Here is a 21,273-nt window from a genome sequence, read left to right as displayed (position 1 = left end):
TATTAATGAAAGAAAAAGATACATTGTATCCCTTATTCGAAAAATGAGTTTTAGACAATGTTGTGTAGCCTTATTTTATTTTCAGTCATTGCCAGATCCCTTTACCTGTTTTTGCTTGGCCTTGTTTATTCTATCTGCTCTAAGCAGGAAGAGACTAAATCTTCAACCTGATATCTAAAACGTAACTTAAGACGCTGGCTTGTTTAAAATGTGTGTATATATGTGTGAATTATTGTTTTTTAGTTTATGACTGTTTTTAAAATATTGATCGTTGTCTTTTAAACCATGTTTTAATTACATGATAGTCTAAATTTGTAATGGTCGTTTTTTATTATTGATGAAAGTATGTTTGTAGAATACTTTTTATGCCGATACTGTATCAGCGAAATAAAGTTATTTTGACTGCTTGACTACTTCCTTGGAAAAATGTCCAGTACATATTCTACTCTGCAGCAACGTAATAGGGCACAAGCATATGTTACCAGAGACCTTGCGAGTGTTTTGGCTATGTGATTGTTCCTCGTGTATCTTTATCCAGACATTTGTGATAACATGAATCTTCCTATAGAGAAGACAATGAGAGTATAAAGAGGTACATCTCCACCAAACTGGGTCCTTCTTAACTATAAGAAGTAAGTGCTTCTCATGTTCCTCAAAACGTGTCACCAAAATCAGTGGGAAAAGTGCTGGGGGCCTTTTGGTAACCTACCCATCATCCTGGCAAAAGGCGGGAAGGTCACTGCATACTACTAAGGTGGATGGGGTGGGGCTATATGGGCGGAGCTACAGGTGATTTTGCACATTTGTATACTGAGTCATTTAAAGGGAGAATGATGGAATCTGCTCTCACGAGGTGAGGACAAGAAAGGAGCGACTTATCACTGTCACTACACATTGCACTCCAATAGATCAACAATGCATTTACCTCCATGAAGCATTTCAGCTCATCTTTCAATGTAGAATTGCAGAGAAAACACACCAGCTTTGCTTTTATCAAGTCCAGGAGGTCATGATCATTTGTTATTTACAGAAGTGGAGCTCAATTAGGGCACTAGCTTTGTTTATATATGCAAGTGTTTCCTGTTGAGGTTTTATTTCTGTAAAAATTAAGCAGATCCTCAATCCAGCTCCCCGTGCGACAGCTCTTCTGTGCAGTCGTTACCTCTGCTTCCTGTCTACTTTGCTGCTCTCTGTTTGTGCCTCACTCTGCTTGTTTCTTGCTCTGTTTTGCCTTTTCTGCCTGTTTTTCTTCCCTCAATTTTGCCTTTTCTGTTCATTTTTCTTCCTTCTGATTTGCATTTCCTGCTTGTTTTTCTGCCCTCCATTGTGCCTGTTCTGCTTGTTTTTCTGCCTTCAGTTTTGCCTTTTCCACAAGTTTTTCTATCCTCCATTTTGCCTTCTCTGCTCATTTTACTGCCTTTGGTGTTGCCCTCCTCTGCTCTGTTTTGCCTTTTTGCTCATTTTCCTGCATTCTGTTTTGCCTCTCCTGCTAATTTTTCTGCCCTCTGTTTTGCCTTTCCTGCTCATTTTTCTGCCCTCTGTTTTGACCTATTCTGCTATATTTTTCCTTTCTGCTTGTTTTTCTGCCCTCTGTTTTGCCTTTTTCTGCTAGTTTTCTACCCACTGTTTTGATTTTTCTGCTTGCTTTTCGGCCCTCTGTTTTGCCTTTTCTGATCTATTTTGCCTTTTCTGCTCCTTTTTCTGCACTCTATTTTGCCTTTTCTGCTCGTTTGTGCAATGGAGTCCTCCTCCCCAGGCTGATTTTGTCCCTGTGGACCGTGTAACCCAGGGCCTGGCCAAAATTAAAAGGGAGAGCTGTCCGCACAGCCCTCTGCCTGGGCCGGTTTAGGCCCCAGGAACCCCAAACCAGGGGGCCCATCCATGTCTACCTGGGTGCCCAGGCCCCACCCAGGGCCCCCAGTGTGCTTTTTATGGGGAGCGCAGTGGGACCCTTAATGCCCCCGCTGTTCTGGGCAGCTCTCACATCCTGCAGGAGCCAGCATTGCTCCTGCATGCAGGAAGCTGCAAAATATGCAGCTCCCTGAGTAGGGGAACAATTCTTTCATCTGTTTTCCTGTCCTGCCAGGAAACAGATGAATACTCCACTCCCAGTAAGTGGGAGCAGTTTCACAGCTCCCTCTTGCTGGGAGCGGAGTGAGTGCTGGCTTTCGCTAGGGAAGAGCTGGCACAGCTACAACTAAGCAAAAGCAAACTTCTATCTTTTGAGGGTGGGCACTATGGTCCGAAGCAGGAGCTGACCCTGGATGGTGGCGGTCATCAGGACCAATAATGGCTCAAGGAGGGGGGCATTGGGGAACCCTCCTTTAAACAGCACAGGCTGGCCTCAGGGAGGTGGTGGTCCTGTTTCAGGGATTCTGCACATACACAGAACTATACGCAGAAAACCAAGACCTCTGTGTGTAGTGGTGTACCAGAAAACCCACCTCGGTGCCCAGAACCCCAATCTAACTAGCTATAATGTCTCTTTCGTTCTCCGTACTACCGCAAAGCTACCCGATGATTAGACATTTATTTATAAAGTCTTATATAGCGCAAACTTGACCCAAGAGGGTATCGGAGCGCTTTACATTTAGGATTGTTGCATTACAAGTTACATCAGATACAAGAGCATAGTAAGGAACAGTGCACATAAACAATGTTTCATTAATTTGTAGGAGGGAGGGGAGGAAGGAGTAATAGCGGGGAGACAAGGAGGAACTATGCCCAATGTCCGGCTGTGTAGGTGACGGTGAAGGGGGAAACAAGGGTCAATCTCCTCCTTAGCTGTCAAGCAGCTCCACCGGTCATCAGCCATGTTGCTCAGGTCTCAGCAGGAACCAGTTTTTACTTTATTTGATTTGCAACGGTTATATAGCGCTATCTAAACCCAGAGGTATCAGAGCACTTAACCAGGGTAACGTTGCATTAGAAGGTACATCAAAATGATTTTAAAGCGCTGGCTAGACCCGTAGGTATCAGAGCGCTATAACAGAGGAATATTGTGTTACAAATTGCATCAGTTGCAAGAGCGTAATAATGTACAGTAAACAAACAATGAGGTTGAGAGAATTTATAGGAAAGGAGGGGAGTAAAGAGCCATAGCAGGGAGACGAGGAAAAACTGTGTCCAATGTCCGTCTGGGTAGATGATGGTCGAGGGGGAAACCAGGGTCAGTCTCCTCATTAGTTGTATAGCAACTCAATCGGGCATCAGCCATGTTGCTCAAGTCCCCACATTCGGGAAAAACAGTTTAGAATAGATGTATAGGCTATGAGGATAGAAGTAAAAGAAGAAGGTGGGGGGAGGGCATAGAAACAAGCCAGAGAGGGAGTTGAGACACAGCGGGAGACAAGGTGAACTATGCCCAATGTCCGGCTGGGTAGGTGATGGTCAAGCGGGTGAACCGGGGCCAATCTCCTCTACAGCTATCTAACAGCATCAACCATGTTGCTCAGGTCTCAGCGGTCGGGAAGACGGGAATGATCAATTTTGAGTAGGTATATTAGCTACAGTTATATAGTCGAATATAGAATACCAAGTCCCCAATAGAGGATAGAGGAGAGGCCACCCTGCTGGGACTCCATGCTCAGGGAAACATCCCCACTAGATGACGTTGCTGCTGAAATCAACGTGTAGTGGGAGATGGCAAAGTTTGATGTAGTACAGCTCGGTATCTGATAAGGAACTGGGGTCTGTCATAGTGACTGCAGGAGAAACAAAGGCAGCGGAAGCTGGGATTTTAAAGTCAGGCACGTCAGGACCGGGCCTATGTAATTCCTTGTGTAGTCGTAGATACCCTCTTGTTCTTTTACTTCGAGCCTACAAGTGACTCTCACCTGGGCGACATGGACAACCAGTGTTCTGCGGTGAAAGGTGTCCTCTTCTGGGAGGTCAGTTTCCCCCTCTTCAGGGAGTGCCCTCTATGCCACCCCTAGGTGCAGGTCGACCGGCAGCAGCTTCTCAGCGCTAGAGTGCAGAGCGCCTAGACACGCATGTTGGGGGGGGGACACATCCTAGAACATGTCTCTCCGACCCTCTCAGGAATTGCAGGAAGAACACTCTTTTGTTCAAACACTCATACCTGTCCACAACGTGAGTAGACAGAGGCACAGTATAGTTTAAAATGTGTATTTTAACTAACGTGCTCTATATTATAGTACATGAGCCAATACTAGCAGCAAAATGCATAAGAACAATATAATCAGCATGGTTACAATTCCATATAGCACAAAAGAGAAACCATATTATAATGACAGTGGAAACAGGACTACAGCGCCATACCACCCTCCCCATGCTATGAGCTAGTTTATTATAATTATAGAAGACCTCTGGGCTTTGTCAGGGGGACCAGTACCTCCAAGTTTAGATGCAAGGATTTACATCTCAGGACAAGCATAGCTCTTCTTCATTGGAATGAATTTCTCCAAGTGCCTTTAAAATGCATGCAATGCCATTATCAAAGCACCCGACTTTCAGTAGTGTAGCTGTGTTCTATGTTGTGTCTATGGGCGTGGGACTGACCTAAGTGAGTCAACAGCATACATTGTTTTTTGTCCTTGAACACGCTGTGCAGAAGAGGAGCACAGCGTAGAGCTAAATGTGCGAAAGGGAGACAGTTCTCATGTGAAAATGCACCAGCAGACTATCCACAAGAATAAAGCCATGAAGTAACGTGTGCGAAAGCGGCAAAATGGTTGCCAAGCATATATATAAACTAATGCTAACTTAGCAATGTCTGCAGTTAATCCCATGACCTTACTGCACCCTCTTCTGGTCAGGCCATCGGACAGAGGTTTATGGAGAACACAGAGCTTAAGAAGTCTGAGTAAGAAGTAAGAGCACCGATCTTTAAGTGATTTCAGATTCCGGCAGAGAAAGTTAATTTGAAATCCAGCATAACAATTTGGGAAAAAAATTGTCTTTAAAAAAGGTTGACATATACAAAACAACAACAAAAGAGGGAAGAAAAAAAAATCTGGCAGATGATCGGTGCCAGCCAAGTTAATCCATCAAAGTGTATGAGCAGTAAGTTGCAACAGCTTCCAAGAGAAAGTCCTTGTAATCGTCAGAAAAAAGAGATGCAATTCAGTCAAGTAAATAGAAAGAACTTAGGGCCCGATGTAGGTAATCTCGATGTACCTACTCTTAAATACCGAATCATACCAATTCGGTATTTAAGAGTAGGTAAATGGGATGCAAGTAATTCCACTTTTGAAATTACCGAATCGGAATGATTCGGTAATTACCGAATCGGTATTTACCGATTCGGTAATTTCCATTGATTCCTATGGGCCTTGAGGCACATAGGAATTAATGTCAATTACCGAATCGGTAAATACCGATTCGGTAAAATTAGCGAATTTGCAAGGGGGACAGGGTGTCACTTTGACACCCTGTTGCACCCCTCAATTGTGCATGGGTGCACATGTTGCTGACATACATGCCCTTAGGGCATGTATGTCTGCAACATGGCACATTTTTTAAAGCAAAAAAAATGCTTTTTGAAGGGTTTTCATTATTTACCACCAACTTCTAGTTGGTGGTAAATAACAAATTCTTAAACCCTTGTAGCAGTGACTACAGTGCTACCTAAATGTTAAATTACAGAATCGATAATTTTACCGATTCAGTATTTTACCGAATCGGAAAAATTACAGATTCGGTAAAATTACAGATTCTGTAATTTAACATGCCCCTACATCTCAATATCCAAATACCGGTCGGAAACGGCCGAAAATCGGTATTTTCGGCCGTTTCCGACCGGTATTTGGATACCTACATCTGGCCTTAAGTGATCCTAAATAAGTGGTGCCTCCAGCACCATCACAGGACAACTTGTGTGATACTCGATGTAACTTCGTTGTAGAGAATTCTGTCTGCTTCACAGATATCCCATTGTGCCAAAACTCCAAGCGCAGTCGCGCAGGCCATAATGCCAACACCGGAACACGCTTGCTCATGGGACACTAAGGGACTCATCAGCAGATCAAAATCCGGTGCAGGAGATACCGTATTGGAGAGGCAAAGGTCCAATGCCCATTCAAACGAACATTCCAAGCAGGTGAAGACAGGTTGTTCACAAGTGTAGTATGCGAAACAAAAGGATAATCCGTGAGCAATGCTGAGTGTGGCCATGGGCAGAGTACCATAGCATTCAAGCATATGGTTATGAAGCATCTGCAGCTGGTTTTGGCTGTGTAGGGCCACAGGAGGAGCAGCCATTGCGCAGCAGGCAAATCAACAGCAGTACTTCAGCAGCTAAGACAATTAATAGTGGCAACCCACCAAAGAATCTGGAAAAAATAGAAAGAACAAATGCCAGTATCACACAAAATATAGTTTGGTGTGATACTGGCCAGACCCACAACTTTAAAAAAAAGGGGCCAAGCCTGTAGTATGAGAAGCATTGAAAATGTTATGAATTAAAACACAGAAATACTGTGGGAGGTCAGTATTAAGAAGGGCTTGCACCTCTGTTCAGGTATTGGCAACATGAAGGACAAATGTTTCACGTGCAGATGTGAGAGAAACTTCTTTTTGGGATAACAATGCTCTAATTCTGCTCAACTTATTGAAGTCTGCCCTCAAGGTCGGAATGGCAGGCCAGACTGAGGTATTGAGTCTCCAGTACATTTTTACAGCAAACCACACGTGGTGAGACTGTCACAATGTAAGGGATGCCAGTAAGCATACCACGGTACAAAAGGGGGTGGTACAAAAGGGGGTGGCATACCACAGCATTCCTCATTATTTAAAAGCAGATAACTACGGTTTGCATACAGAGTGAAAGTAGGTGTAATAACTGGCACCGGAATACCTTTCAGAACGCAAGAGAGATTCGGGGCCGTAAGGTTACAAGCTTAGTGCAACTGTATATTTTTGCAAACCAGAGGATGACCTATGGTTGAATCACATGATTCCCCAATTAGGTAAACTTGTTTGTCATCCTGCAAGCATCTGTAAGCGAATGGTAATGACCACACCTCATGAAGGAAAGCACTGCCTAAGGGTTCATAGAGGCCTAGGGGGTAATGCTTTATTCATGAGCTACATTTAAACAAAGGAAATGCTAAGGTTTTACCCCATGGATGAGCCAGACAGCTGCGTCAGTTTCGGCCACAGAAAATAGCAAAGGATCTAACTTTTCAATACGTAAAAGAGTGTATGTAGGATCTTTCATGGATATTAATCGCTGTTTGTCTTTTAAGTTAAAAGGCAAAAATAAAGATGACGCGTTCAAATAATCCCAAAGAACTTTCCCCAGCTTTAGAGTTTGTAATGTCCATGCAAACTGCATTACTGAACGCAATTGATTCTGACCATGATACAAAACAGACACATCATCTTGTACAATATCAACAACTGAAGAAACAATATTGTCCAACGTGTAAATGCAGTAAGAACGTGTGTTAAGACTATTATAAATGACAGCAAGGACTTTTTCTAAATTAGCCTGGTCTATCGCCCTTAAACGGGAAGCAGCCTCAATTTGAGACAGCTTCCATATTTCATTATAGGCTGCGTAATAAAATTGTTTAGTTCTAGCACCAGCAGGCCCTTTTATCGAATCTGTCAAATCAATGTCACCTGATAATAACGACAAATGTTGTTTTACTGATGGCAGTGTTGAGTGTTATAACCAGTTTTGGCATAGTTTTCCAACAGAGTAGGTGGTAACCAAATGGGAGTTAGAAAAACGTGGATTAGGCCTTTCCTGTGTATAGGCGGGGGCCTTGTCATGGAAACGGAGTTGGCAAGCATCTGAACCAACCTAGGGGGTCTAAAGTAGAAATAATAAAATGATCATTTAGAAACAATGATTGCAAGTTTTCAATGGAATAATCAGTATGATTGCTCCTGTTCAGGTATGTAGCCAGAGCAGGAATGGCAGAGGCATTCATTTGCTTTGAAGTAGCCAATTCAAAACAAGTAGTCTGATCGACCGAATCATTTAAAAATAAAATTTGAGTCAGGATGACGCATGCGCGATGCAAAGCTTCAGTGCCCCGGACCTGCCAGGATCTAGAACCCCAAACAGATTTAAGATCTACTGTGGCCTTCCACAGATTATAGCCACCCACTGCCAATTTGTTAATAAAGGATTGGGAATACACTAATTTGGTGTGGGTGAGCATCACTTTAGGACTAGACGAAGCATTCAATCTTAAATAAAAGGATTCTGGTTTGGATTTATCAAAATCTGTAAAATATGTACATTTTTTCAAAAGTGTTTTTGAGCTACCTTCCAATGGACCTTCCAATGGAGCCGGGCAACGTTCCAACTGTGTGTAATTAAAAACATTTCTAAATGTATTAGCTTTATGCAGTTAATGATGAGCATAATACTGATAGCAAAACAAATCAGCATAATTAGCAGTATTCAAATACAAATCTTCAGCATCAAATGCAGCATAATACTTCAAATCTGAAAACACAGTTTGTATGGCTTGTACATCCCAATCATCAGATGTTATATTGTGTTTCACTACATCACCCATGGAAACATGAAGTACATTTACATTAATTATCTCTGTAGGGCTATGAATTTGTAACTCCACTGTATCCAAAACTATGCCATCCGCAACTGGCCAGGCGGAAATGTTGACAAAAGTCTGGTCACTTTTCATGATGTGAGTAGACGAATGCGGGCCAAAGTTCCATCGACTAGTTTTACAGCAGAGCGTTCAGGTAAGTAGTGACCATTATGAGAAGGAAAAAGAATGTCACAAATCTAATTTACATAAATAGAAAAATAGCAAAGAGCACCATCCAAATGTATGTCCAAGGAGGAACCAAATAAGACTGTTTAAACCAGGCCACAAAAATAGAGAATTTGATAGGAGTTAATGATAATGTGGAGTTCGAGTCAAAAGAGAAACGTGGCTGGATAAGGGTATCTGGTTGCAAACCAGGCAATGACTCGTACCAAGCACTGGGACAGGTGCACGAAAAAAAGAGGGGCCAAACTCTTTTTTGTTCTCCTCCTTCTCTCTGACCAGGTCTCCGACTTTGGGTAGCAAGCCGATTACCGGAATCTGCAGTGCTGCATCAGCAGCAGATGCTAAATGTTCTTTTGCAAGACTGTCTCAGGTCTTTTGTAGCTTCTGTAATATAGCAGAATGATTATCATGTCTGGACCATCAAGGTCTGGTCCAAATATTTGCATGCCAAAGAGCATTTCGTACCGGGTCTGCCCACCCAGAGATCTTCTAGGGAGATTATTTAGTGCATGTTGTACGCTATACAAATGGGCGAACCAGTTCCTGCCAGTACCTAAGACCCTAGCTGTCAAGGATTGCTTTAAGTTATGGTTCACTCACTTCACAACTGAATTACTCTCAGGCCTGTATGGAGACAAAAATTTGACCTGCACTGCCAAAGACCTCAGAGACTCCTTGTACGCCTTAAAGGCTGAATGGAAGGTGCCACATGCAAAAATTCCCACAAAGACACGCAAATCCCTGATGACAGTTCAAGCATCAGCACTGCATTGTGTCCACACCCAAAGAAATCATGTGCACAATTCAACTGCAACTAAGATGAATTTATAGGCAGTATAGGAAGAAAATGGACTGCAGTGATCCAGATAAACACATCCAAAAGGTCTATTAGATATACACAGCGGTGTTTGTGGTGGATGTGTTACCGTACATGGTTTTAATCTGTTGGCAAATGTCACTGGAAAGCACATAATTACGGTTTATGTAAACCACACCACCAGTAATGCAGCTGTAAGATAGAAACAGTCGCAGACACTCCAGCATAGGTCGAAGTGAAGCCTTCATGTGCGGCTGTTATCAGAGAAAATCTGAGGTCCGCGTTGGAATTCCCCTGTCACCAACGTCATTAATACTCACATAAGGAACTTTATAGGGACTTAAGTGATAAGAGTGTCTCGAAGGGAAACCCTGCGGGTAATTGCCACCCTTCTCTGTAGCCGCAATTGCGGCCAAAATGTCATTATCAATGGTATTCATGGATCTTGTAACCGCTGCAACTGAAAACGTGACTACTGCCGATTTAGCAGCTTCATCAGCAAAACTATTGCCAACCGTGTGCACTCCTAGGCGCTGGTGGCCAAGAGTATGAATTACATGGGTGAGAGACAGACGGTCTTTAAGATCTGCGACTCGAACCCAAAGTATCTTATGCTTAATTGCTCCGCCTTTAGAATCACAATAGCCATTTAACGACCAAAAGAATAAGTTGTCATTGAAACACTGAACACAGTAGTAACAATCACTTACAACGAGATTAGTCACATTCGAAACTGAATCTCTAGTGTGAGCACCATGGCACGCAGCTTAGCTAATTGGGTGGTACAGTCTCCTAGTACCTGTGTCTGTACAACACTGGACTTGAACTCTCCATTCACTGTGGCACCTGCCACAATTGCGCATGCTGCTGAATAAGAATGCTTTGACTCTGTCGCCGGTTGCGCTGAACCGTCAATGTAAATGATACAATGGTACTCCTCCAACGGACGTATAGACAGAGGAGCAGGATGAACAAATTCATACTGTAAAAACTCCTGTGTTTGCAGGGAGGAGTCGAAGATGAAGGTGACATCCGAAGATGTCAACGAAGTAGCCCAATGTATCCAACGTGGATGCAAAGCTTTTGAGTTTGGGACACTTGCTTTTGTCACTGCTTCTAGAGCAGCATATGGTGTCACAGCCAAAATGTGTTTCCCCTGTGCCAGTGCGGTTCCTTCAGGATCGCCATCTGGACAGCTGTCAAGATCTTCTCAACAGTGGAAAACCGCAGTTCAGTCGAAGTGTACAAATGTGACTGTGAGAATGTGAGCGAAGGGACCGCGTTCTTACCTGATAATAAGTACCCTCATTATAGAAGCACTGTCTCTCTCGGTTTCCGATCCCCTAGAGTTGAATTCCAGAAGGCAGGGGCAAAACGACGAAACACACCCACGTCTCCTATCTCCCTATAGCGGGACCAAGACCCGAGAGCGGAAGAGGAAGGAGATAACCTCAGAAGTAGTTTCCCTCACCCAATGAAAGGGAGCCAACACGAACAAGGTGTGTCATCGACCGACAACTGAGTGGAGACAAGCAGGAAGCAGGACGAGGAGGAACGGAGAAGTGAAGACTGCAACCGCGTTGGAAAGAGAGAGGAAGAATCGAGGAACAAAGGCGTCCTTGGAGAGAATGAGGAACTGGATGAGCGGTGGAGCGAGGAATGGTGGTGTCCACCAGAGGAGGGTGGAGAGCGGCCGCAACTCAGGAGAGTTGCAGCGGAGCTGGTGAGTAATTGTGTCTCTGGGGATAGTGGGGGAGGGTACGAGAGCGGTGGGAGGTGACTGAGTTAACAGGTACAGGCTAAGAGAATATACACTGTACAACCTGCACAAGTCATCATGTGTGACATAACTCCTTTCTATTCTTTGTTACACAACGTTATTATTATGTTTTGCTGAGCACCGTTTATCCTCCCTTGTTAGCACTGGCCCTGTTAAAATCTGCTTGCGTGCATTCTTCCACATACTCTTTTCCCTTCCCCGAATAATTGTCTAGAAGAGCTTTCTGCACCCAATTACTCTGAACATTTAAAATTTAACACTCTTGGTGTGGTGATGATAGACCTTTTAAGCTCACTCCCTCCTCCCCACAACAGTGATTGAGGGCTATCTTCTCTCCTCTCTTATGAGCCTCCGGGGTAACACCGACAAGACAGAAGAGCCGGATCTAACCACCTCCGATCACCAGCCAAGGTCAACGAGGACGGACCAAAGAGAAGAGAGGGAAAGAAACCCTGTTATACCATCTGCTGCCCAAGTCACTGATAATAAAAAGCGCACATTTGGAAAATATATTCAGCCTCCGTGTCTGTTTATCCAACCTGCCCTCCCACAGTGACTTGTAAGCAATAGCCACTGTGTCGCCTTCATTAACTGCCAAGTAGGTGAAACCCACCATGCCTGGCACGATACGTATCACCAGGTTAGTGTGGTTATCACGTTTAAACAAGTATTTAAATTCACGAAGATCAGACTGTAAAGATTGCAGGATAGCTGAATAATCCGGAAGACAGCAGGCTTTAGAAAAATTAGGTTGTATCAAAGCATTCAATGGTTTGATACGCTGGGCTTACTCAGGAATATAGATTCGACCGAAGATTAAAAATCCCAACAAAGACTGTAGTTTTTTCAGGGTTGTAGGAGGTTGAAAACGTGTGTATTTCTCCAAGAAGTGAGGCGCCAAGCCTCTTTCATTATTGAGCTCGTAGCCCAAGAACAACACTGTGTACTCTGCAATGTGTGATTTTGAAAAGTTAAACTTATAGCAGTAGTCCGCTAACAAAATTATGATGCTGTCCACTCGACAAAGATGTGGCCATAATTCGTCGTCCGTGAGATAAATATCATCAACGTAGGAGTACACATCAGGCTCTATGCCGTCTAACAAAGAGACGACACAGGAGACGAATACACCTGGGCTGTTCTTATAGTCCATGGGCAAACAGCAAAATTGTTTCTGTTTTCCGCCTGCGGTAAAAGTGGTCCATTGATTGCTTTCAGGTGACATGTTGTGATTGAAAAAGCTGTTAGAAATATCAAGGGAAGTTTTATATTTTTTACGAACAATACTGTCCACTAGAGCAGAACTATGGGTATTCTGAACCGCACCAGTGCGACAATGAGAATTAAAATGTCAGTAATCCAAAACTAAGCGGTACAACCCTTCGAGTTTGGTTATGGTAAACAGAGGGTTATTCATCGGTGACACACATGTCTCAATTACTCCTTGATACTCTAATTGATCTAGAATCTCAGAAACAGTAGCTTTTTCTTCCCGCCGGAGGGGGGACTGGGGTTGTGGCTGTGGCATAGACCGTAATGGTATCTCATGCGGGGGAGAATCTTTATCCCAGCCCACCAGAGTATGGTACAGTGCTGGTGCAAGCACAAAAGCCCACTCTTCTGCAAAAAGCCTTCATATACTCCTTGGAGACGTTATGTGAAAAACTCTGGAGTATTACTTCCTCCCCCCTCGGAGCGAAAAGAACAAAGGGCGGGGGCCAATCTGCCTCTGCCAACAAAATGGCATAAGAAGAAGTCAGATGTTCCCAAAAAATCCCTTTAATTACACGCTGTATGTCACCTTCAATCATAAGGAATATATCATAGAAACTGTCAGGGGGAGCCATTCCGGTATCAGCCGTTTCAACTGTGATGAACTTTTCAGTTGCTGTCGCCTCCAGAAATGGACACAGTGCTTGCCACACTATGGTAACCTCCGCTGCGCTGTCTAGCAGCGTTACTACCCATGTTAGGCTCCGGAGCCGTGTCCTCACTGTCTGTGGCATATCTCACTGCTAAAGCAGCAACTTTCTTTTTCTGAAACTGTGTTCATTGATGAGGAAAATCATCTCGTTTCCCCTATCCGTCAGTCAGACGAGGTTGCTTATGTCCTTGCGGGGTATCTCGACTCCTTCCGCGCTCCTGGCATTCCCTGCCACCAGCCTGTGAGCCCGATGTTTCATGTGAAGAACGAGGAGAATGCTGATCAGGATCCTGAAATCTGTCAGGAGACCTAATTCTTGCACAAATCATAAGTGCTCTCAGAAGACTTGTGTACCGGTGATGCTGCACGCGACCCTTGTTTTTGTTGTTGCCTTCCCTGCTTTTTATTTTTCCAATTCTTCTTAGGAAAGATTGGACGGTTGTCTTTAGCAAACTGCACCCTCTGTGTTTGCTTTTGTGCTGGTATTCTAGCAAAGGATTTATTACCCAATACTATTGCGGCCAATGGTCTTATCTGCAATCATTTTTGGTAATTCGGGGGGTTTCTCTTCTTCTGGGACAAGGCGCAAGGCATTTGACACTTGAAAGTTAACTGCATCACCCTTGACATTAGCAAGGATCAGATCAGCAACTACATTGAACACTCCAACCAACCTCATCCCCAACTCCACAGCCGCCTCCGGTCCGTGCTCATCTTGAACACGCTTAATCAGGGGTCATAGAAGGTGTGCCAAAACACTTTGCATACACCGCTGCGAGCACTTTACCCCAATTTTCACAATCGGTTACTTCGGGTATTAAGTTGTTCTGCAAACTAATACGGAAATACAACTTCCAGCTGGTCAAATTTCTCAGCAAGCCAGTAAGGTAAATCATCCTAATTCTGTGGACGCTTGCCCATAACCGAATTAACCATGACAGGACTAATAGTCAGTCTGCAAGGTCCAGTTGATAGTGCAGCAACCCCAGGTACTCCCACCTGGAGGTTACGTGAGAAGTATTGTACTAGAGCCCTGTGCACTTCAATTAAGGAGGTGTGCAGGACACGCAGTTATGCTACTGTTAGAGCCAACTAACGTTGATGTGGTGTGTACCCGGCCAAAACTTGCCAAGTGCCAATGGAATTAATAAAGGGCCTAAATGAACCAGAGTCACTGTGTGCGGTAGGGCGCCATTAAACCAAATACCGTTTTGTCATGCAAAAATCAGAACTTCAAGAGTTCTATAAGGCGGAAATACATTAGGTGTTGCAGTGTGAGTGTCTACATGGAACAAGTTATCATCTCCATTCACTGCTGGAAAGGTTACCCAAGAATAAAACACCTCAAGGTGGAAAGCTGGATCACCTCCAACCACAAAATTAAGTTCGAAACCCGCGTCCGTAAGTCCATATGTGTTCAAATGACTATGCTATGTGCTGCAATATCGACATCAGCCATAAGGACTAAGAAAAAAGAACAACTTAATGTGTGGCAGTGCAATATAGGGTAGTAATAAAAAAAAAACATTTAATTGTATCAAGCTTGAAAAAACCTATAAAAACATCAATATAGGTAGGTTATGCCATCACAACTGTTTACCGGAAAACAGAAGTGAGGGTATAGGAGACAAGCGCAAGTACTACTCAAGTGCCTCGTGAATAAGAACCAGACCAAACGTTAGGTGCACCATGTTGCAGGGATTCTGCACATACACAGAACTATGCGCAGGAAACCAGGACCACGGTGTGTAGTGGTGTATCAGAAAACCCACCTTGGTGCCCAGAACCCCAATCTGACTAGCTATAGTGTCTCATTCGTTCTCCATACTACAGCGAAGGTACCAATGATTAGACATCCTAGAACATGTCACTCCGACCCTCTCAGGAATCGCGGGACGGAGAACACTCGTTCCTTCAAACACTCATACTTGTCTACAACGTGAGTAAACAGAGGCACAGTATAGTTTAAAATGTTTATTGTATAATGCAGGACAGAAGCCAATACTAGCAGCAAAATTCATAAGAACAATATAATCAGCATGGTTACAATTCCATGTACCACAAAAGGGGAAACCATATTATAATGACAGTGGAAATAGGACTATAGCGTCTTACCACACTCCCCGTGCTATGAGCTAGTTTATTATAATTATAGAAGATCTCTGGGCTTTGTCAGGGGGATCCCGTACCTCCAAGTTTAGATTCAAGGATTTACATCTCAGAACAAGCACAGCTCTTCTCTGTTGGAATGAATTTCTCAAGTGCCTTTTCATGCATGTAATGCCATATTAAAAGCACCCGACTTTCAGTAGTGCAGCTGTGTTCTATGTTGTGTCTATGGACGTGGGACTGACCAAAGTGAATCAACAGCATACATTGTTTTTCGACTTTGAACACGCTGTGCAGAAGAGGAGCACAGTGTACAGCTAAATGTGTGAAAGGCAGACAGTTCTCATGTGAAAATGCACCTGCAGACTATCCACGAGAATAAAGCCATGTAGTAACGCGTGCAAAAGCGGCAAAATGGCTGCCAAGCATATACTATCTAATGCTAACTTAGCAATGTCTGCAGTTAATTCCATGACCTCACTACAAACCCTAGGGCCTGAGGAGGTCCGATGAGTCACAACATTAGTATTGATTATTATTTGTTATTTATTTAGAACTGGGGAGGTAGTGGTCCTTGGTACATATGTAAGTCCCAAAAAGGGGGCCTGTGCATCCCCTGTCCTTTATTTTAATTGATATGGTGGTATCCGGGTCTCATAAGAGCCTCAGGAGGGGAATCACTGGTGACCCTCCTTTATTTTTAAAAGGTATGTGCATGCACCCAAGACCTGGCCTACTTGTTTTCTTTTTACATTTTTGCTGCAAATTTGCCGATCCATCGCAATTTGCCTAAAAAATGCTTTTTAGCCCTGGCAATATCCCTTTGAGACCCAATCACCAAGGCTAGGGGGTCAGGATATTCCTACCCTGCCCCCTTTTCTTTTTTTAATCTTTTTGTTTGGGACATTGCTGAGACCGAGTCCCAAGATGAATGCCAACACTTCCTGATCAGGAGGGTTTGCATCCCTGGATATACAAATGTTGATTTCTTTTAATATTTCTAAAACTGCAGAACAGATTTACACCAAATAGCCAAAAAGTCGCTATCTGGACCAAGAGCTACCTTTCTGCCAAATTTTGCGTTTCAGTGGTTCGGTTGTAGTCGTGTCTAAAATCCCTATGGGAATTAACATAAGAAACACACTTTTTTGACCCACCCCCTTTTACTAGATAGATAGATAGATAGATAGATAGATAGATAGATAGATAGATAGATAGATAGATAGATAGATAGATGGATAGATCTAAATACAGATATATAGAGATGGATCTTTAAATTATGCTATACTGTATACTCACTGGAAGAGTGTTAATAAATTAAACTTATCTTCAATTGCTCATTTCTTTCCTCAGACATTTTACCTAAGATCTCATTAAAAGGGTTTGAAAAATGGAGTGTGGAGTTGCACAGCAAAATGTATGGGCAGTAAAATCTTCGACCATGTTGAATGATTTTTGTGCATCCAAGGACATAATTGTGGCATCTTTGTCGATAGTAGATCTACGAGCAATAACATCATGGAGTCTCCTGAGATTCAGTGCCGTATTACGGGTTGGCATCAATCTGGATTGGTCCGGGTGGATCACCGTTCCAAGGTATGATTGTAGTCGCAATGCTAACACTTTCGCAAGTATCTTCGCTTCAGAATTTATGAGGGATATCGGCCTGTGACATGGTGTTCTGCGACCCTTTACCCGGTTTATGTATTGTGACTATTGTTGCCAGGCGCTGATCCCCAGGAAGCTCCCCTTTGCCCAAACTGTCTTCGTACATATTAAGTAGTGTGGCCCGAGGTTAGTGGCTCTTTATTTGCAGAATTCTACTGGCATACTATTTGGTCCCAGGGCTTTACCTGTATGTAGGTTGTTTATCGCTCGTAGGAGTTCTTCTTGGGTCAGATCCGTCTCTAAAGTTTGGGTTGCGGTATGGGATAGTGTAGGCATTTGTATGTCATTTAAAAAGGCTAAATTATCATCTATCGTATTTGTGGCTAATGGTGTGTATATTTTCTCATAATGGGTTGTTAATATGTAAACAATTTGCTGGGGGTCTGAGAACGTGACTCCATGTGCTACTTGAAATTGCGCTATCCATCTGTTGGCCCTTTCCTTTTTGTCTAGCCATGCTAGGAGCTCGTCTGCCTTATCGCCTTGTTCGTAAATAGTATGTTGCATGGTCGTGAGTTTGGATTTTGCCTCCTCCCACATGAAGGCCTTATAATCTTGTTGAGCTAGATGTAGCCTATGCGTGGTATCATCAGTAATGTCTGTGGCCTTCTGCTCTAGTGCCTGGATCTGTTATTTCTTTAGCTTTCTGTGATTTGTCACCAGTGAAATTGCCTGTCTGCATAGGACTGTTTTGTATGCCTCCCATAGCGTCGTTGGAGAGGGCACTGAGTGTTTGTTCTCTGCGAAATAATGTTTTTGTGGTTGTGATCAGGTCCTTCCTAATCACTTTGTTTTTCAGATATCCAGGGTGGAGCGGTAAAAGTCTGCGCCTTCCCAGGATGTAGGATGTATAGGTGCTCAGTACTGGTGAGTGGTCCGATATACCCCTGGGCAAATGTTTTATATCTAGTACTGTCTCCATCCCTGCTGCCAATGTAAATATGTAGTCTATTGTCGAAAAACTATTATGGGCCCCTGAGTGGAAGGTATATAGGAGTTCTTGTGGATGTCTGGCTCTCCAGACATCCGTAAGGCAAATTGCATTAATAAAGTCTTTTAACTTGAGAGCCTGACTATCTGGTTTTTTTTCTATCTATGGATGCATCGATTGTGGTGTTAAAGTCACCCTCTATAATGAGTTCTCCCTGCGGGAGTGATAGCAGGAATTTCCCCAGAGTTGATTGATGCAACGCAGGTGGGACATAAACCGAGATTATATTATAATGCCTCTTTTCATATTGGCATGAGATCGCTGCAAATCTCCCTTGGTCATCTGTCCAGGACCCAGTTAGTATCAAGGGGTAACACTTCTCAATCAGGATTCCAACTCCTCTGGATCCTGAAGTGAATTCTGAGTGCACTACCATTTTGTAGCCCCATCTATCTAGGGACTTACAAGCGGAGCCCGTCAGATGTGACTCTTGTAACAGTGCAACAGCTGGACTCTTCCATTTGATATATTGAAGAACCAGTCCCCTCTTTATCTTATCCCCTAACCCAGTTACGTTCCAAGACATCACCGCAAAGGGAGCTGACCTCCCCTTAGCCTCTGTGAGTTTGTAACTTCCATGGGTACAATTTTGTGCACTACCTAGGACTGTCTTTATGTTGACATCAAGAGTGTCATTCAATGTGTATGTCTTATTGCCGATTCGTATGCCTTCCTGTCCAATAATGTGCATCAGAACAAAATCAAACAAAAACCCCCTTAACTGAAGCCCTACCCCCCTCCCTCCTCCCTGCCTCCCTGAATGGAGGAATTTGAACTACCCACCACCCCAACTTAGCAGATTGCTTAATCCCCAGAACTTTGTACTTGCGTTAGGGGGGGGGGGGGGAGAGCTGTTTGCGATCTCCCGTGGTCTCTCCCTTAGGCCTGTATTGTTCCTACGGCTCAACATACAGCGTCCAGTGATTCTGGCCCCAAAACCCATTGGTACTGGAGAAATAAGTGCGTATGTTCAGGGAGTCTGGATCCGCCTTGTTTCCGCCGCCAAGTACGGCGTTGTCAGGTGTTAAGGCGCCCGTTCCTGTGGGGGGTATTTCTTTTCTCATTTCACTGGCCTGGTAGATGTGTTCTTAATCTGAATCTCTGGTCATGTTTTGTGCCATCACTCCACCTGTTGCTCCCCTTTCTGGTACGTTCGACTTTCCCAATCTCTCGACTAGTTGTCTATGTCTCTGTCCTTGCCGTCTGGGTCCCAAGGCATGACGCCATCCCTCTAGCCTGTCATGGGCGAAGTTTTTCATTCGGCCTCAACTCTCAAGTTCGCCGTGAAGAGCATTGCGTATTTGAGGTCTCGCTTGCGCAGTTCTTTTTTCACATCCAGGAAGTCCCGCCGTTGCTTTGTTACTGTCGCTGTTTAGTCCGGGTACAGCGTTACTGTGCTATTCTCCACCTGTATGGGGGGTGCAATACGTGCCACTTGTAGAATTGTGTCCTGGTCACGGAAATTAAATATACGTGCCAGTATAGGCCTGGGTGGGGCGCCTGGACGGGGTTTCCCACCAGGTACTCTGTGGGCCCGTTCCACGGAGAAAAAGCTGGACAGTCAATGTGGTTGTAGTTGTGTTTTGACAAGGTCTTCCACAAAAAGGTTGAGAGCCGGTCCCTTCACATTTTCCGGCACCCCCACCAGGCGAACATTATTGCGCCGGGGCGGCCCTCCTGGTCATCGAGATTAGCCTTCATTTGATTATGCGCTAGTACCAGATTTTGGACTTGTTGATGTGTCGGTAGAGAGAGCCGCAGTTGTGGATTCGACCTCTGTCAGTCTCGTACTTATTTTGGAAACATCCGCGCGCAGCAGTGTGATGTCAGTGAATATAATGCCAATTAATGTTTGCATCTGGTTCAGGGTAGCCATTATGTCCTGTAGGGTTACATCTTTAGGTTTTGTGGACTGGGAGCCATCGTCGCTGCCCGACTGTGTCTCTGGGCCAGGTGTTTGATCTTTGGGTAGGCCAAGGAAGAGGGTTTTCAATGATCTGACTATACTCACCCAGAGTGTGGATGAGCATAAAAAGCATAATCAATTCAGAGTTTGTTCGGAGCAGGGGGCCACACACAAAATAGTGCCCTTAAGTGCCAGGAACTAAAAGTCAATGTGTGATTACTGAGAATTAACACATATTTCTGCTTTGAGCTAATGTTTGTTTTTAGATTTTTGAGGGTCCAGTTGCTACCCCAACAAATACAATTTCACAATAGCATGACACAACCAGCTTTAACAAAGCAAAAGTCTGGCAGTGAATGTCTGACCTGTTTGCTTTTACTCGTTGATGTGGTTATGTACAACGTTCAGTCACTACTTCCAAATGTTGGGCCTGATTTACAAAAGTAAACAGTTTTGTGTATCTTTTTATATGAGGACACTCTGCAGTTGTAAAGATAGTACCAGTAAAATACCTTTGTGAATAGCAAACAATTGTGCACTTAAACAAAAGTGGATGTTTACCTTTGTGAATCAGGCCCATTAACTTTTTCACACTGCTTTGAGGTAATATCATGTTTAAATTCTGGAAAGAGATTAAGGTGGTGTGCTCTTAGAGTTAACCACTGTTAGAAAAAAAAGTTCACCACGATTAATAATAATGAGGGATGCACTTCAATCTTATGAACAACCCCCTAAAACTTTACTAAGCTTCAGAAAAAAAATGGCAAACCACAATTCTAACATGTATAGAGAGTTGGGAGAGACCTTGTTCCACTGTAGGCAATATAATACTAAGTATTAATCTAGAATATTTTTGATTAACTTTTTTGAAAAATCAATGGCGGGGGTGGGGGAGTAACGGGTTGAAAACTCACCTTGTGGAACAAATATATTGACAAGGTTCAGAAGTCCTGCTGTGACAAGGCAGAAGGACAGAGACATCTTCCGGCCAAAGAAATCCATAGCTGAAATAGATGATTGTGTGATGAACATGTCAAGGATGCCAAAACAGACTTGGACCAGGAAGACATTGAGGCCAAAGTTCTGTAGATCCATGGCCAAGGAATAGAAGCCCAAGCTGCTTGAGAACCTGAGGAGGAAGGAGTGAAGGGGGCTCACTGAACAAGTCTGCACTGTAAGGTATGGGGAATCGCTCTAAGGGTTAAGTGCACATTTAGATAGCTATGGATACAACAACAAAATGATAAGACTTTTAAATAAATAATAATGAATAATAAATAATTCTTCTTCTCATACGTGATCTGGATTTATCCTCTCACAAAAAGTGCAGAGGATAGCAGTAGAGGTTACTGGAGTGG

General features: G+C 43.7%; 1 protein-coding gene across 1 annotated transcript in view; it reads right to left on the bottom strand.

The window, feature by feature from the left end:
- Nucleotides 1-21,273, bottom strand: part of LOC147691747 (solute carrier family 22 member 6-A-like) — a 197,129-nt gene that overhangs the window by 38,143 nt on the left and 137,713 nt on the right. Inside the window, exon 8 of the mRNA XM_086938031.1 lies at nucleotides 20,830-21,044. Within this exon, the coding sequence (XP_086794157.1) occupies nucleotides 20,830-21,044 (215 nt within the window). The remainder of the gene's footprint in view (nucleotides 1-20,829; nucleotides 21,045-21,273) is intronic.

This window comes from Lissotriton vulgaris, chromosome 9 (assembly GCF_964263255.1).
Source record: "Lissotriton vulgaris chromosome 9, aLisVul1.2, whole genome shotgun sequence".
NCBI classification, from domain to species: domain Eukaryota; kingdom Metazoa; phylum Chordata; class Amphibia; order Caudata; family Salamandridae; genus Lissotriton; species Lissotriton vulgaris.
The sequence above is the reverse complement of the archived record's forward strand: the minus strand, read 5'-3'. Positions and strand labels throughout refer to the sequence as shown.